This window comes from Staurois parvus, unplaced genomic scaffold (genome assembly GCF_062004578.1).
Source record: "Staurois parvus isolate SC_StPar_1 unplaced genomic scaffold, SC_StPar_1.0 ptg000108l, whole genome shotgun sequence".
NCBI classification, from domain to species: domain Eukaryota; kingdom Metazoa; phylum Chordata; class Amphibia; order Anura; family Ranidae; genus Staurois; species Staurois parvus.
The window spans coordinates 357,269-375,008 of record NW_028317904.1 but is presented as its reverse complement, the minus strand read 5'-3'; the positions used below and the strand labels follow the sequence as shown (position 1 = coordinate 375,008).

Below are 17,740 nucleotides of genomic sequence, written 5' to 3'. Positions count from 1 at the left end.
GTAATGATGCTGCATCCTGTGATGTTCTTTCCTGGGAAATAAGATGATATAATCAGAAAACACTGAAATTGAGCACTTAATTCCAACTTATATAGTTACATATTAAGTCTGGCTGAAAAAAGACAAAAGTTCATCCAGTTCAACCATAAAAAAAAAAAAAAGTTATAATCATACACCCATAGTTGATCCAGAGGAAGGCAAAAAACCCAGCAAAGCATGATTCAATTTGCTCCTGAAGCCCCAAGAGGCAATTGGATATTCCCTGAATCAACTTTACCTATAAATAGTAACTGGTTATATTCTGTATATCCAAGAAAGAATCCAGGCCTTTCTTAAAACAATCCACTGAGCTGGCGAGAACCAACTCTTGAGGGAGTCTATTCCACATTTCCACAGCTCTTACTGTGAAGAAACCTTTCCGTGTTTGGAGATTACATTTCTTTTCCTCCAGACGTAAAGAGTGCCCCCTTGTCCTCTGTGATGACTTCAGTGTGAATAACTCTACAACGAGTTCACTATATGAACCACTGATGTATTTATACATGTTGATCATATCCCCCCTTAATCTCCTCTTCTCAAGAGAGAATAAATTCAGTTCCTCTTATCTTTCCTCGGTACTGAGCTCCTCCATGACTCTTTATCAGTTTGTTTTCTCTTCTCTATACTTTCTCTAGTTCCCCAATGTTCTTTTTGTGAATTGGTACCCAAACCTGAACTGCATATTCCAGATGAGGTCTTACTAATGATTTGTACAGGGGTAATATGATATCTCTCTCTGGAGTCTATTCCTCTTTTAATACAAGAGAAGATCTTGCTCGCTTTAGAAACCGCCGCTTGGCATTACATGCCATTATTAAGCTTGTGATCTCCCAGATCCTTCTCCACCATTGATTCCCCCAGTTGTACCCCCCCCCCATATGTATGATGCATGCATATTCTTAGCCCCCAAGTGTATAACCTTACATTTATCAACATTAAACCTCATTTGCCACATAGTTGCCCAATTAAACAGTGCATTGAGGTCGGCTTGTAAGTTGGAGACATCCTGTAAGGACTTTATTCCTTTGCACGGCTTGGTGTCATCTGCAAAGACTGAAATGGTATTTATATTCCCAGACCCTATATTGTTTGTAAATATATTAAAAAGTAAGGATCCCAACACTGAACCTTGGGGTACACCACTGACAAATGGAAAAACAATAAAGAGGGTGCACCGATCTAGTGCATTATCATTTAAAATATTTATTTAAAGAACAAAGTAAGTATCATACTCACAATGGACATAAAAACACAAGCATATCACACCGAACAAGATGTTTGATCTAAACAGCATCTGAGTCCATACGATGGAACCCTGGATGACCAACTGGCTAACGCATTTTGAGAACACAACCTCTTCCTCAGAGCACTTCAAGAGTCTGCACTTCTCTTATATAGGCTAATAAATTATGACAGTGGGCCGTATGAAATCCACCCGAAGGCGGAGACTAGCATCATGTGACCCATTAGTATTTGATTCCAATCTTGTTACGCAGGACTTTTGACAGTGCTTTTCTGATCCCCATGACTCAGTATCTAGCCTAGTCAGTGCTTCCTAGTCAGTGCTTGGGGATCAGAAAAGCACTGGCAAAAGTCAGATTTGTTTGACAATTTCTGTCTTTCATGAATCCATGCTGTCTGTTGCTTAACCTGCCTAGCAGTAATCCCGAGTGTGGCTCGGGGTTAATTTTCAGTACCAAAAACAGTAACCCCGAGCCACACTCGGGATTACACTATATGTGTGTGTGTAACTTACCTTGATCCTACAATCCCCCGATGTCCTCCCACTGTGTCCTCTGGCCGATGCTGGCATCCGTCTTCCGAGTTCCCTTCCCTGTGAGCCCTGTGATGCTGGGAGGGCGGAACCGGTGGGAGATTCAAAAAAGTAAAAACATGACATACACACAATACATTGTAATCTGTTAGGATTACATTACTGTATCAAACCATTTCACCTAGTGCTTTGTCCAGTGCCCTGCCTGCACTTTTACCGTTCTTTCTGCCTGGAAACTTGAGAACGTCCATGGTATCCAAAAAGCGTCCCTTTAGGTCAAAAGTGGTTTCAGACCAGCTAGAAAACAGCGATAGTGAATTAGAATCACTTGCAGAATTGAGCGATAGTGAATTGTGGGGAAATTCATCATCAGAAATTTCCATGCAAAACAATGTACTGCTTTGACATTCAAAATATTGACATAATCAGACCGCCAAGGAGATTAAAATATTTTATTTAAGATGAAGTAAGGAGGACAATAAGAACCAAAAATATTTTCAACTGTATTTCCTTTTTGGAAAAGGTACCATAAAGTTTCCACAGATTTGCTTTTTTGCATACCTCTATTCCCCCTACCCAGAAGTTTTTAATATTTTTTTTATTAAAAGTTCAATGCAGGCCACATGTTGTGGATGCCATGTTCCGTGTGGTAGACCATTGGGTGCTAATACGCTTGAAACTGTTGTATGCAAGTACATAATGTGGCTGTACTTGTACTAGAAATCTGTAATGCTAGATGTGTAGATAGGTCTGAAATGCGGGCACAAAGGCATACTGATGCTTTTGTGGTTCCTCCAGTTTCAAGCCGAGATCCAGGAAATGTAACTGGAAAGAATTTCGTGAGATAAGCGAGATGCGGCTCTGTGAGGAGCACAGCGGTATTGTTCACTGTTTTAGTGGTCTGTACCCGGTGTGCTCTTTGTTTCCGCTATTAAATGAGACATTAGTTAATGCAGTAAAAGTCTATGTGGGCTGCCATTTGTGGTGAATAATTCCATTTTTTTTTTAATTGATACTTGAATTTTCAAGGTTCTATATTACTTTCCCTTCACTGATTGTTTTGCAGTTCTTAATGTACTAACATTCTCAGGAGAGCTGAGAGCCATGAGAAGTTTAAGGCTTGACCATACCTTGTTATTTAGAAATAATACAGCTACCTTGTCCCTACGGGTTCTGTATCTATGAATGTTAGAGACTTGCATGTTTTTACTTGTCACTTTCTGTGTTAAAAACTCAATAAAAATTTTGTGAAAGAAAAAATACCAACAGATTCCTCCATCCACACAAACAAGGTGGATGGAGGGATTCCCCCATGCCAAGCTGTTGTATTCTAACAGGTTCCTCCACGCCCTGTTAGACTGATTGAATGCAGCCGCTGTTTTACTAATAATTTTCTGCTCTATTTCTTCATATGTATATATTTATGATTTGTGATTTTTGTAGAATGGTAATGAACAAACAAGGAGAAGGCTAGCTGTGTACTGCCTGAAGGATGCCTACTTACCTCTTCGTCTTATGGAGAAGCTCATGTGTGTTATAAATTACATGGAAATGGCTCGTGTGACAGGTGTGCCTCTCAATTACCTGTTATCCCGTGGACAGCAAATAAAGGTGGTCTCACAGCTCCTCAGACAGGTATGTGATAATGGATATGCATTTCTTGTTGGAGCCAAACTATTATCATCTGACATTCACCAGATTTTGTAGTAAATCATTGTAAATAGCAATATTCGTGTTTGCTACCTCGAAACAGCCAATTAAATATATATTTAGTTGTACTGCAGTTCTGATTAGGCCTACATGGCCAACTGGATTTACTAACAGCAACACATCCTGTGTACAATAGATGATAGTTTAAGTGCAGAACAGCACATCGAGTGCAGACAAAGTCACGTGACAAGCCTCTGCTCAAAATCACTGAGTGCAGACTTTATACAGGGGATTACATTTTATGAATGAGTTGTAACACAGGCACAGCATGAAGTAAGCAGTGCAGAGTTCAGAAGACATTGATATCTTTTCTCTGTTTTGAATGGGCCCCTAAGACTTAAGGTTATATGAGCAAGGCAGGAAAGGAACCAAAGGCAGGAAAAAAATAAATGGGACATGTTTTGGGTGGGTCCAGTAAGTGTGAGCGTAGGATCTGCAGGTTACAAGTCTGACTCTGCTAGGTCTAGGCAACTGAACTGAACTTTTGGATGCTGTAACAACAGAATTGTATAGTAATGCTCCTCTCTTCCTATTAACCCTGCAATTTTAACATATTTTAAAGCTTTGGATGACCTGTTCACTTACTGCATAAGTGCAAAAATGTAATGTAAGGTTACATAGTTACATATAGTTACGTAGTTAGTCTGGCTAAAAAAATTCAAAAGTTCATCCAGTTCAACCATTTAAAAAAAAAAAAAGTTATAATCCTATACCCACAGTTTGTCCAGAGGAAGGCAAAAAAATCCAGCAATGCATGATGCAATTTGCTCCTACAGGGAAAAAAATTCCTTCCTGACCCTCCGAGAGGCAGTCGGATATTCCCTGGAACAACTTTACCTATATATGTTAGTATCCAGTTATATTCTGTGTATCTAAGAAATAAATAGGCCTTTTTTAAAGCAATCCACTGAGCTAGCCAGAACCAACTTTTGAGGGAGTCTCTGTGATGACCTCAGGGTGAATAACTCTACACCGAGTTCACTATATGAACCACTGATGTATTTATACATGGAGATCATATCCACCCTTAATTTCCTCTTCTCAAGAGAGAATAAATTCAGTTCATCTAATCTTTCTTCATAGCTGAGCTCCTCCATGCCTCTTTATCAGTTTGTTTGCCCTTCTCTGTACTTTCTCCCTAATGTTCTTTTTGTGAATTGGTGCCCAAAACTGAACTGCATATTCCAGATTAGGTCCTACTAATGATTTGTACAGGGGTAAAATTATATCTCTCTCTCTGGAGTCTATACCTCTTTTAATACAAGAGAGGATTTTGCTTGCTTTAGCAACCGCAGTTTGGCATTGCATGCCATTATTAAGCTTGTGATCTACCAGAACTGCCAGATCCTTCTCCACCATTGATTCCCCCAGTTGTACCCCCCCCCAGTATGTATGATGCATGCATATTCTTAGCCCCCAAGTGCATAACCTTACATTTATCAACATTAAACCTCATTTGCCACATAGTTGCCCAATTAAACAGTGCATTCAGGTCGGCTTGTAAGTTGGAGACATCCTGTAAGGACGTTGTTCCACTGCACAGCTTGGTGTCATCTGAAAATACTGAAATGGTATTTTTAATCCCAGACTCTATATTGTTTATAAATATATTATAAATATATTAAAAAGTAAGGATGCCAACACTGAACCTTGGGGTACACCGCTGACAACCCTAGACCATTCAGAGTATGACTCATTAACCACTACTCTTTGAATACGATCTTTTAGCCAGTTTTCTATCCATTTACATACGTATTTTTCCAAGCCTGTAGACTTTACCTTACACATTAGCCGTATGTGGGGAACTGTGTCAAACGCTTTTACAAAATCCAAGTATACCACATCCTCCGCCACCCCTCTGTTCAAGTATACTACATCCACCGCCACCCCTCTGTCCAAGGTTTTGCTCACCCCCTCATAAAAAGAAATCAGATTTGTTTGACAACTTCTGTCTTTCATGAATCCATGCTGTCTCTGTTGCTTAAAATATTTTTTTCCAGAACTCATCTATGTGGTCTTTTATTAAACTCTCCAGTACCTTCTCAACTATAGAAGTTAAACTAACAGGTTTATAATTACTTGGTAAAGATTTTGACCCCTTTTTAAATATCGGCACCACATTGGCCTTATGCCAATCCAGTGGTACTATGCCAGTCATTAAAGAATCCCTAAAAATGAGAATCAATGGCTTTGAAATGACAGAGCTCAATTCTTTAAGGACCCGTGGGTGTATGTCATCAGGTCCAGGTGCTTTTTTCACCTTTATTCTGTCTAAATATTTTTGGATCATATCAGTTGTAAGCCAATGTGGATCATCTGGAGCTGTGTCAATTCCATGCCCATTATGGACAAGAGCTCCCCCATGCTCCTTTGTATTCATGTAGCTGAAGAAGGTATTTAATAAATGTACCTTCTCTTTGTCCCCAGTCACCCACTCTAGATTATTTTGGATGGGCCTGCATGCTCAGACTGGACCTTTTTACTATTAATATATTTGAAGAATATTTGGGGGTTGGTCCTGCTATCTTTTGCAATCTGTCGTTCGTTTTACATTTTTCCGATCTTTAATTCCTTTTAGCATATTCTGTTATATTCTTTGTAATGTTTAAACGATGATAACGTTCCTTCATTTTTATATTTAATAAAAACTCTTTTTTTTTTATCTATAGCTTTTTTAACTTTGGCCGTAAGCCACATAGGTTTGATTTTTAGCCTCTTAAACTTGTTGCCCATGGGAATATATTTTGCAGTGTGTTCACATACAGTCTTTTTGAAGAACTCCCATTTCTGTGTTGTGTTAATTGATGCCAATATTCCCTCCCAGTCTAAATCTTGGAGAGCAGCTCTCAGCCTTGGAAAATTAGGTCTCTTAAAATTGAGCGTTTTTATTTTTCCTGTATGTGCTTGCTGTTTACAGCTAACAATAAATGAAATCATGTTATGGCCACTGCTACCCAGATGTTCTTTTATATGGACATTCGTAATAAGTTCTGCATGGTTTGTGATTACCAGGTTCAGCAGAGCATCATTCCTTGTAGAGGCCTCTATGAACTGTACCATAAAATTGTCCTCTAGTAGGTTTAAAAATGTTTGCCCTTTAATTGTTCCTACAGTACTATTACTCCAGTCAATTTTCGGGTAGTTAAAATCCCCCATTATTATCACTGTCCCAGCCCTTGCAGCCGTTTTGATCTGTGCAAGGAGTCTCCACCTCCTCATTAACACTGGGAGGCCTATAACAAACTCCAGTGATTACCTTTGTAGTATGCACCCCCATGTGCAGTTCCACCCATAATACTTCAGCCTCATCACACTCTTCATCAACTAGGTCCTCTTCCACACTCGCTCTGAGATCACTTCTAACATTGAGATAGACACCACCATACCAAACATTATTTGGTAACTCATGTGTTGTGGTGTAACATCAAAAGTGAAAAACCTCTCTTAATCTGAAAAGTGCACTTGGGTATTACCAACATGGTACCCTTATAAGAAAGATTGATTATTGTATTTGTGATTATCTGGTGTTGCGGCTATTATATTAAAAAAATAGATATTTCCAAATCTGTTACCAAATGAATGTCTTACCTGCCCTAAAAATTTGGGCTTAACGTACTAAAACTAGAGAGTGCAAAATCTGGTGCAACTCTGCATAGAATCTAATCCGCTTCCAGGGCTTTTGTGAAAGCTTAATTGAACAAGCTAAAGTTAGAAGCTGATAGGTTACCATTTACAGCTGCACCAGATTTTGCACTCTCAAGTTTTAGTAAATCAACCCCAGAATATATGTGGACAGGTTACAAATGAGAAAGTTCTGCTTCATTAGCAGGAAAAGTTTCTGGTACAGAAGAAGCTGAAATGGGTATTTTTCTTAAGACAAACTACAGAATTATTACTCAGATTTGCAAAGTTCGTCTATTTGTGAGCCTTAACTTCTTCAAAAGTGCACTTAATTCCTTTAATCTTTACTGCAGTGAAATACATTTCATTCATGGCTGTCCTTTGGTGTGCTGCATCTAGACCTCACTGGATTGGATGTTGCAGGGATAGCCTGGAAGTGACCTTCGGGCAATGGGTTCCATATAAACAACAACAAGTTAGACTTGGAGCACTTTCCAGGCCCAGAGCCCCTGCCATTGCCTCAGTGTCTGCAATTTTTCTGCATGGGTAGCCTACCTCAAGTACACAGGTTGCTGGGCTCCATTAAAATTCCTTTCTCGCTGGTTTCCACAGCTGAGTGGAGTGTTGAATGCGCTTTCTTTGTGCTTTCTTTCCTGCCATACAGCATCTAAAAAGCATCTTCCCACTGCTGTTCCTGCACTGGACCTACCCTTGCAAGGTCATTTAGTCAGGATACAGTTGAACAATACTACAACAGTGACCTACATAAACCATTGGTGGGCAAAAGAAGTCAAGCTGCTCTAAAAGAAACAAATGGAATCTGTAGCAGCACACCACTGTTAATAGGTCCAGATACAAACTTATTCCAATAAAAGTCAGGGAGACAGTCCAAAAACTTGCTAACATGTTTCAGGGGTCTAAGAACATCACTAGGCTTCATTGACAACAATGTGAATGTTGATGAAGGCTTATGAAGAGGAGGAATTTTTCAAAACTTGTCCTCTGTGAATACTTCAGCTGGTGTGTTCAGACAGAGGTCAGGTTGACTGTGCTGTGGACTGGTTGCTCGAGTATAGCATTCCCTATATTTGAGGGGGAGATGGTTACATCACACACTAGACCTGATGCCGCCTTCCACCACTCTGACACCCTGTTCCAGTGATGTTACTGTCTGCTGTCACACAATTGTGAGTGCATTATTATTGTTTTCTCATAAAGTGTAATTTTACATTCTTGGTGCACTATGGTCTTTGCACTGTTTTCCTCTTCCCTTTTGTTTTCATACACAGCAGTAGTCTTCCCTTCCTTTACATGCAGCAGCATTACCAGGATTAGTGCATGTTGTTTATTTGGTTTTTACCTACTCACTGAATTGTTTTTGTCATCTTTTGGCTACATTGGATACCTTTTTTTTTTTTTTCCCCCTCTGTTGGCTACATTTATCATTTTCGTCCATATGTCTGTGTCTGTGGACAAGTGGTATGAGGGTCAGATCTGATTTAGAGCTGTGACGCCTGTGTGTACACATAGACATATGAATTTTAATCTCTAACCTCACAGGTGAACTTTCAGTGTGTGTGTGTGTTAATGATTGAAATATTGAAAATGTGAGCAAATGTTTCGGCTTTAACTAATAGAAATTAGCATTCATTTGTGTCATTATCTTATCAAGTTTTAAAGCTTCTTTTCTCTTAACCCTTTAGGCAATGAAGCAAGATCTGGTGATGCCAGTGGTAAAATCTGAAGGTGGTGAAGATTACACTGGGGCTACTGTCATTGAACCTGTGAAAGGGTGAGCATTGTGTGCATGACTGAAAAAACTGCGAATGTAACTAGCTTGTTCTACTAAGTACAGTGGTGGCATACATAAAAATCAAAACCCAAGCTTCGTACAGAACTGGACACAGGCTTGTTATTCTTAGACTCTGGGTTATATGCTGGTACCTTCAAGTGATTGGACACTGTCGAATCTTTTGAAAACTTGCCTGGATGACCCCCTATAACTCTTCACCAATCTGTGAGTTTTTGCTAAAGTACAAAGGTGATGGACCTTGTCTCCTTTATGGAGAAATCACTCTCAGCTTAACTAGTTTATTATTTCATTTTGGTTTTCTTCAACTGACTCTTCAATCAACACTTCACTGTCTTCTAACAACAACAGCAACAGTAAAAGCAGTGCATTTAGATCAATGCAACTGTAGTAAAGCCTTGGGAGACGTACCCAAACTGTTTTGGACACTGGATCCTGCTTGAGTGCTCACATTGGCACATTGGTGCAACACGTGTAGTTATCTGCAGGGTTCTATACAGGTCCAGGATCGAAGTCCATCTCTATGGAACTCAGGCTCTGATGACCCCTTTGCGGGTATGCCCACCACGACAGGTGAACTTTAATAAATAAATAGCTAGAATAGGCGCAATGTGTTACTGATATCAATTCACACACAATGTGCAGCCTCATTTAACCAAAGAAATATACATAGAAGAAAGGTGAACAAAAGAGTTCACACACAGAGAGCAGAGGTTACTTCTGGAGGCTAAAGAGTATACAACAGAAGAATTATATACAGTTATACATTTTATTGTAACAAGGACATATAGACAACCACACAAAAAAATATAAAAAACATCCATCACCATACAATAAGACAACGTTGTCTTCCCACATGTTCCCAGACTGTCAGATGTGGCCACAAAAGTTACATGGGTCAGGTTGACAGTGGAGAAACCTCCTTTCCAGTCAGCCTGATTCCCAAAATATATTTTAATACCTCACTGGCAGATATGTGTACATTGCTGGCAAAGATCATAATTCAAACCTGCTAGATCCTTCCATTTGTATCTTATGGACCCTATATTGTCCATATATGTATTTCTAGCTGGAAATAGTGATAGAATGACAGGAGCTAGCAGAAAGCAAGTGACAGCACCATCAGAATACAGCCACTAATATAGCAGTTGTTGCAATTAGCCATGCAGAGTTGGCTATTGTAAAAGCAGTCAAAATGGATATGTCGTTATAGTCTTACTATAGTGTTGAGAATTCCAGAGGTCATAGGTAGCAATCTATCCGTGAATGCAACACAATTGATACTGGTAACACTGTGATAGTCTGGTCAAAGAATGACCATGTATATGCAGGTCAGCTCTGTGTAGCAGTGTCCAGATAAGGCTGTAGCGACAGAGCCAATGGAAGATAGCAAGTCAAAGAGTAATGAGGCACAGATCTATTAGGGCTTGAATATACTGTAGTTGAACATATAATGTGATAGATCAGCCACTCTATATCACAAGTCCCATCCATCCATACATGCCTATGATTAGTGGTTACTGCGTACCTTCAGGATGAAGCAATTTAATGTGAGGAATACTGCTCGCATGAGCATGGCTGTATAGTTGTTCACCCATCCATATGACCAGTCCACTTCGCTCCAGGCAGTTAAGAGAGGAGAAGTTAGTCCTTCCTCCATTGATGAGGCCTTCCAAGTGCTGTGCTGTTCTGAGTATGTGTTTGCCTGCTGGTTATCTCACCCTGCCGTATCACTGCTACAGTGCTGCTGCCAGGTATTTCAGTTCACAGCTGCCAGCTTGACTTTCGGAGGAACATGTGACCACAGGTGACGTCACTTACATTGTGACGTCAGCATGTTTCCCTGAGGGGCTTATCCAAATCCGCTATGTCGTTCTCACCTCCCTTATGGAGGTATCCCTCTTAGCTTAATTAGTTTGTCACTGGTATTCTTCAAATCACTCTTCAGTGAACACTTCACTGTCTTCTAATGCAACCATGGTAAAACATTGGGAGACGTACCCGAACCCCACAGCCTGAGGACAGCCTATATAGTTGTTTCAAACACTGGATCTTGCTTGAGCGCTCACATCGACACTTGGTGCAACACGTGTAGTTATATGCAGGGTTCTATACAGGTCCAGAATCGAGGTCCATCCCTATGGAACTCGGGCTCTGACGACCCCTTTGCCGGTATGCCCACCACGAGAGGTGAAGCCTGGACCCTATATGGGGACCAGTGACATGGACCAGTAAGACAGCATCGTCCTGTTTATTGGACGTTAAGGTAGCCCCACAACAAGTATCTGTTATAATAACTCCAATACTTGTTATGTGTATAATGAACGGTATTCAAGACCTCTCCAGCATAACATCGTGTTGGCATAGAGTAAGCATGCTTTTTCCTCTTGATCTTTATATGTTTCTATCCAGCCATGCAAGGAGCTTCCTAAGGCTGGTGGATTTTAAACCCAGTCTGTCTTCTATATCAGTGGAAGGTGGGAACAAAACATGCCAGCCTCTCAGGCTTGGAAGGAATGCTCCAATCTCTCATGGTTAACAGGGATCATGGTCACCCAAGGAAACCAGGCTTCCCATCAGCACTTGGGAGCTTAGGGTGAAAATAATGTCTGTGCACCCCTGGACCCCTCCTCCTTTAGTGGCACACGATCCCAAATGGGGTGCATACAGACAATGTCATGATTATGGCATACATCAATCACCGGGACGGTGCCAGGTTTCGGGCAGCCTTGAAGCAAGCAAGCCTGATTGTTTTGTGGACATAGAATTGCTGTGGCATTATTTGTGCTGTTCACGTCCTGGGAGTGGACAAGTGGATGGTGTATTACCTCAGCTGTCTCTAAAGGAAATGGACCCTTCATCCCAACATCATGTTCAATCTGATATGTCAGAGAATGGAGTACAGGACACAGGCAACCCTCCCCTCTGTTCCTGTGTTACTCTGCATTGCTTGCTACATGACAGAGTGGGACGGGGTCCTTTAAAGCATTGCCACAGTCCAATCACCTGAAGTTAGTTTTTTTTTGGGGGGGGGGGAGTGTGAGGCACAAGCAGGGAAAAGTTTTTACCTTAATGCATAGAATAATTTTTTTCTTTATTGTTTTAGACTAATACTAACATTATATATTATTGTTATTTTCTTTAGGTATTATGATGTCCCTATTGCCACTCTTGATTTTTCATCCCTGTACCCATCTATAATGATGGCTCACAATCTCTGTTATACTACTCTGCTGCAGACTGGATCTATTGAAAAATATGGGTTTGTACAGCCTCTGTTTATTTTTCCCTGTTGTATTCTTTTAAAATCTAAACTGCTATTTCCACACATGAAGTTTTCTTCTACTTAAGGAATGTGTTGTTTTTGTGTTTATTTTGTCTACATATTCAAGAAAGTTTTGTGTTAGGAGAAAAAAGGCAAATATTTTATTTTACAGATAAATATTTCATATTTACTATTTACAGCCAGCAAGTGACACTCTAGGCTTCTTCCCACTTTTACCAGTTTAACTACTCTGTTAAAGCCTGTTTATAGAGCTGGATAGCTGACGCTCCAGTTACATACTGTGTGTGTATGTGTAAGTATGTGTGTGTGTTTTATTTTTATATATATATATATATATATATATTACAGTGTGTGTGTATGTATGTATATATATATATATATTACAGTGTGTATGTATGTATATGTGTGTATGTATGTATGTGTATATATATATATATATATATATATATATATATATATACACACACACCTGAATGAGTCAAATAGAAGACTCCTCACTCGCCCTTGTCTGTACAAATTCAGTTTTTGTTAGGGACAGTCGGAAGGAAAAAAAATTAAGTCTTTTGTGGCCCAAAATGCATGGTTGTTTGGTTCCACTTTCTGTAAATTGGTTGCATTTTCGGTAGTAATTGCAGTGCATCACTCTAGTGAAGAGCTGAAAAAAGTAAAAAGCATGTTCAAAGGGAGAAGTGCTAAGGGGAGATGATTCTCTACAAAGTTACATGGTTAGGTTGAAAAAGTGGTTTATATAGGGTAGAATAAATTATTGCAAATACTTGTTTAATATCGGGAGTCCTCTCCACCAAGGTACCCTGTTTGGTGTGTGTGTGTGTATGGTACTGTATGCGATTGAAATGTCATATCTGTTCTGGAGAAATATGCTAGCATCTTTGCAGACCTATTCTCAAATCCAGAAAGGGTGTCAGCTGAGTTAAAAGGCAACATTATATGCTCTTCCTGCTGCTTTCCACTTTTGATAATTGTCTTCTACGGGATAAAATATAATCGTCCTTGGGCTAGAGAGGCAGATTTTTCTGCAGCCTTAAAGCAGTGTTCCGCCTCACAAGGTTTCTTGAAAAGCATGAGTGCCCTGATAGTTTTGTATTTACCCAGTAAAGATCTAAGGAAATATCCAAGAGCAGTGCAGTGCATAAAGTCTAAGTGCCAAAGGCAGCTTTGATAAATGCAGTAGTCATGGGCTTATTCTGATGAGAGAAATGACACAGCCTGAATGTCCCTTTGGTAAGGAGGCTACTAGGTTGTGGACCTGTAGTACATATGGGAGGAGAGTGAAGCCCAGAATTGGTAGAAGTGGGCTGGGTTATGGGGAAACCTTAGTTGTCTTGAAAATAGTTTTAGTAATGTTTATGGTGGGGCCTATTAGAGGATGGGATGTTATCTGTTTTGTTGGGGCAGGAGAGGGTTTTGTCTAGACTAAACCAGCTAGGGAAAGGGGCTAATTCTAAAGCTAACCATGGCTTATGCTCCCTCTGTGTGCACCAGTCTATTATTCTCATCAGTTGAACTGCTGCATGATATTTTTACAGGATCCGGCAACCTAATACCACCTCTTGGTTTTGTTAAGGCCAAGATAGATCCTCCTTCCTCCTCATAGTCAAAAAATGGGCTCTTAAATCTTTCAGATACCCCTGTAGCAGATTAACTTGAAGGGTCTGCATTAAATATAATATAAGGGGGAAGGACATTCATTTTTAAGATGCTGTTGCGTCCAAACCAAGCTAGCGCCACTTTGTTCCAATTTACGAAGGTTAGATTTTTTTTTTAATCTCAAATTAACCAGGATCATTGCATCTAGGTATTTAATATGCGATGAGAATCAACAGAAGGGAAAGTTGTGTTGTACCTGCTCCGGTTTTTGCAAAGATAGGGTAATATTCAAGGTTTCGGATTTTGGCGCATGTATCTTATTGTTGAGGGGGACCCATATATCTTCAATTCCCGTAACGAAATGAAGAAAATGAGATCATCTGCATATACTTCGACCTTGTAAGTAAATTTGGTAGTGTCAAGGTCTGATATTGCAGTATTTGCTCTTATAGTACATAAGCATGGCTCCAACGTCAATCTAAAGATCAGGGGGAATAAGGGGCAGCCCTGTCGTGCCACATTACTAATCAAAGGCACAGAAATGAACTAATTGACCCGGGAAGTGGCTGTGCATATGTTAACACAGGTTGGAGGTTCAAGTGCTAGGTGCTTCTTTTGTATATAACTTTCAGATTTGCTCTAATCATTTAATTTGCACTTTCTCTTATATTTTAGAAATAAGTTAGACATGTTTTTTTCTTTCTTGTTCATACTATATATAAATATTCTTATATATCTAGACTCAGTCCTGAAGATTTTATCAAGACTCCAACAGGCGATCAATTTGTAAAAGCAAGTGTACGTAAGGGGCTTCTGCCTGAGATCTTAGAAAATCTTTTGTCCGCTCGAAAACGGTAAGTAATCCCTAAAGCATTTAATTTTTACTGTATTTCAAACTGACTTTCTGGGACAAGAGTCCTCTAAGACCACTAACAAGCATCTGACTACAAATTTCAGAACTGTATACATATGTAGACAAATTCATGCTGTAAAGTAGCTGGAAAGGTTCTCAATCTGGAATAAAAAGCCATTTTAGGGACATACCTAAATTCGCTCAATAACAGCAATCTGATTTTTAATCTCTGCAGAGCAAAGACTGAATTGAAGAAAGAGACTGATCCTTTTAAGCAGAAGGTTCTGGATGGACGGCAACTGGCGCTGAAAGTGAGCGCTAACTCTGTGTATGGGTTTACAGGAGCACAAGTGGGAAAACTGCCCTGCCTAGAAATTTCACAGGTGAGAAATACATGCCCAACTGTACCATGGCAAAGAAATGTATCAGCAACTATCACTATACCCATATAACCCTCCCTACATATCAAGCAAGTACATTATCAACGTTGTACGAATTCTTAGTGTTATTATGTAGTTTTACCCTCAGGTGGGGCCCGTATGGAGAATTAGTACTAAGAAAAAAATATATAAATATCCACTGTAGGGAAGTGTTTTTCAACAGGGTACTGTTTGGGTTTGTCAAGGGTGCCATGCTGCATCTCATATTTTTACAGTGTCCTGTGTTGTGTGGGCAGGCCGCCAGCACCGTGCAAATACATGACGGTAATCCAGGGAGGGTGGCATTCAGGGCTGCCCCAGCAATTCAGAAGAGTCTGTCTCTGTCTATACCTACTTCTAATGGCCTTGCTGCTACAGCTACACTGTGGTGAAGATTGGAAGGCAGGACTCTGATGTGAAAAGGGAGCTTCTGACGTGATGGGGAGACTCTAATATGATTAGGTGTCTCAACATTTTGCTTAATTTGGGTGTTGTGACTGAAAAAAAAGGTTGATTGAAACACTGCTGTAGGGAGTCTATTCAACCCTTAGTATAGAACAGCCTTTTTTTGACTGCCTTCAGGGTTCCTCAGAGGTGCCTTGGCAAAATTCCTAAATTTGTTCCAAATTGCCAAAAAACAAACCAGCAAGTATATCAAGCCTTCCCTTTTTACACAAAGCCGCTGGTTTTTACTATGCAAAATTATAAACTTGGCACCATGTGGGTCTGCCATCAGCTTTCTAATATATTATGAAGTCCTCTGTTCATAAGGAGGACATCATGCTTGTTTGCCCCTCCCCTGACTCTCTCCAACAGCTCTTGCATAGTAACATAGTTAACCTCTCTAGCGGTATTCCCGAGTGTAGCTCGGGGTAAAATGTCAGTACCAAAAGCGGTAACCCCGAGCTACACTCGGGCTTACCATGCGTCGCTGCTCAGGGATTCCCTGCAGAGCTTACCTTCTCCTTCGCTCCCGCGATGTGTCCCCTGCAGCGTCCCCGGCAATCTCCTCCGGCCGATGCCGGCATCCGGCTTCTGTGTTCCGGTCCCTGTGACGTCGGGACGTACGGGCACTGGCGGCGGTGGGAAATTTGAAAATTTTAAAAAATGTCATTTTTTTCCAAACAAATTTTACATAGTAAAACATTGCTGTTTCAACCCATTTCACATACATTTTGTCCCTAGTGCTTTGTCCTCTGCCCTGCCTGCATTTTGACTGTTCTTTTTGCCTGGAAGCCGAGAAAAGTCCATGGCGTCCAAAAAGTGTCCCTTTAGGTCAAAAGCGGGTTTAGATCAGCTAGAGAACAGTGATAGTAAATCAGAACCACTTGCAGAATTGAGTGATAATGATTCGTGGGGAAATTCGTCATCAGACACTGAAAACGATTGTGCGACTTTGCTCAGCAATGTGCGAACTTGGCGCTATATTTCAAATTTCAGTGTTTTTGGTTTGATTATATTATTGAATTATTATTATATTATTATTTTTTATGATTATTTATTAAATTATAATTTATGATTTCGTGTTTCAAATTTTATCATACCCGGGATGTTTAATAGACTCTTGTTCGGACAGATTTCAGTGAGTTATTCCTAAAAATTACAGCCTACAAAAAAAACCTACATATTTCCATGCAAAATAATGGTACCGCTTTCAGCACTAAAAATCTGAAATAATCATACCGCCAGGGAGGTTAATCTGGTTGAAAAAAGACACAGGTCCATCCAGTTCAACCATCAGTAAAACAAATCTCTATACACTACCCACAATTGATCCAGAGGAAGGCAAACCCCCCCCCCCCAATAAATCATGATCCAACTTGCTCCAGCAGGGAAAAAAATCCTTCCTGATCCCCCGAGAGGCAATCTGATTAACTCTGGATCAATTTTACCTATACATATTAATATCACGATATTATGTGCATCTAGGAAAAAATCCAGGCCTCTTTTTAAAACAATCTTCTGAGCTGGTTAGAATCAGCTGTTGAAGGAGACTATTCCACATTTTCACAGCTCTTACTGTGAAGAAATCTTTCCGTATTTGTAAATTAAATCTTTTTTCCTCCAAACGTAAAGAGCACCCCCTTGTCCTCTGTGATGACCTTAACCCCTTGGCGCCGGTGCCTCGCGGTCCTTTAAGGGGTTTCAGATGCTGGGGTTTCTGATCATGTGACCGCCGTGATTGGCTGTCAGCGGTCACGTGATCGGAAGTCTCCTGATCGCAAGTAGAGCTTTTCCGTTAGCTGCCAGTAACTGTGCCTTTAGGTACTCATATATGTGGCCTCTCAGCGTTAAGGCTCACCTGCCGAGAGGCCGCATATACAGTCAGGTCCATAAATATTGGGACATCGACACAATTCTAACATTTTTGGCTCTATACACCACCACAATGGATTTGAAAAGGAAACAAACAAGATTTGCTTTAACTGCAGACCGTCAGCTTTAATTTAAGGGTATTTACATCCAAATCAGGTGAACGGTGTAGGAATTACAACAGTTTGCATATGAGCCTCCCACTTGTTAAGGGACCAAAAGTAATGGGACAATTTGCTTCTCAGCTGTTCCATGGCCAGGCGTGTGTTATTCCCTCATTATCCCAATTACAATGAGCAGATAAAAG

The 17,740-nt window shown here is 40.2% G+C and overlaps 1 protein-coding gene across 1 annotated transcript in view; it reads left to right on the top strand.

Annotated features, from left to right (window-relative positions):
• The window catches only part of POLD1 (DNA polymerase delta 1, catalytic subunit), a 224,719-nt gene that overhangs the window by 48,800 nt on the left and 158,179 nt on the right, over positions 1-17,740 (top strand). Inside the window, exons 13-17 of the mRNA XM_089671586.1 lie at positions 3,257-3,448; positions 8,848-8,936; positions 12,100-12,216; positions 14,589-14,702; positions 14,937-15,084. Coding sequence (XP_089527712.1) covers positions 3,257-3,448; positions 8,848-8,936; positions 12,100-12,216; positions 14,589-14,702; positions 14,937-15,084 — 660 coding nt within the window. The remainder of the gene's footprint in view (positions 1-3,256; positions 3,449-8,847; positions 8,937-12,099; positions 12,217-14,588; positions 14,703-14,936; positions 15,085-17,740) is intronic.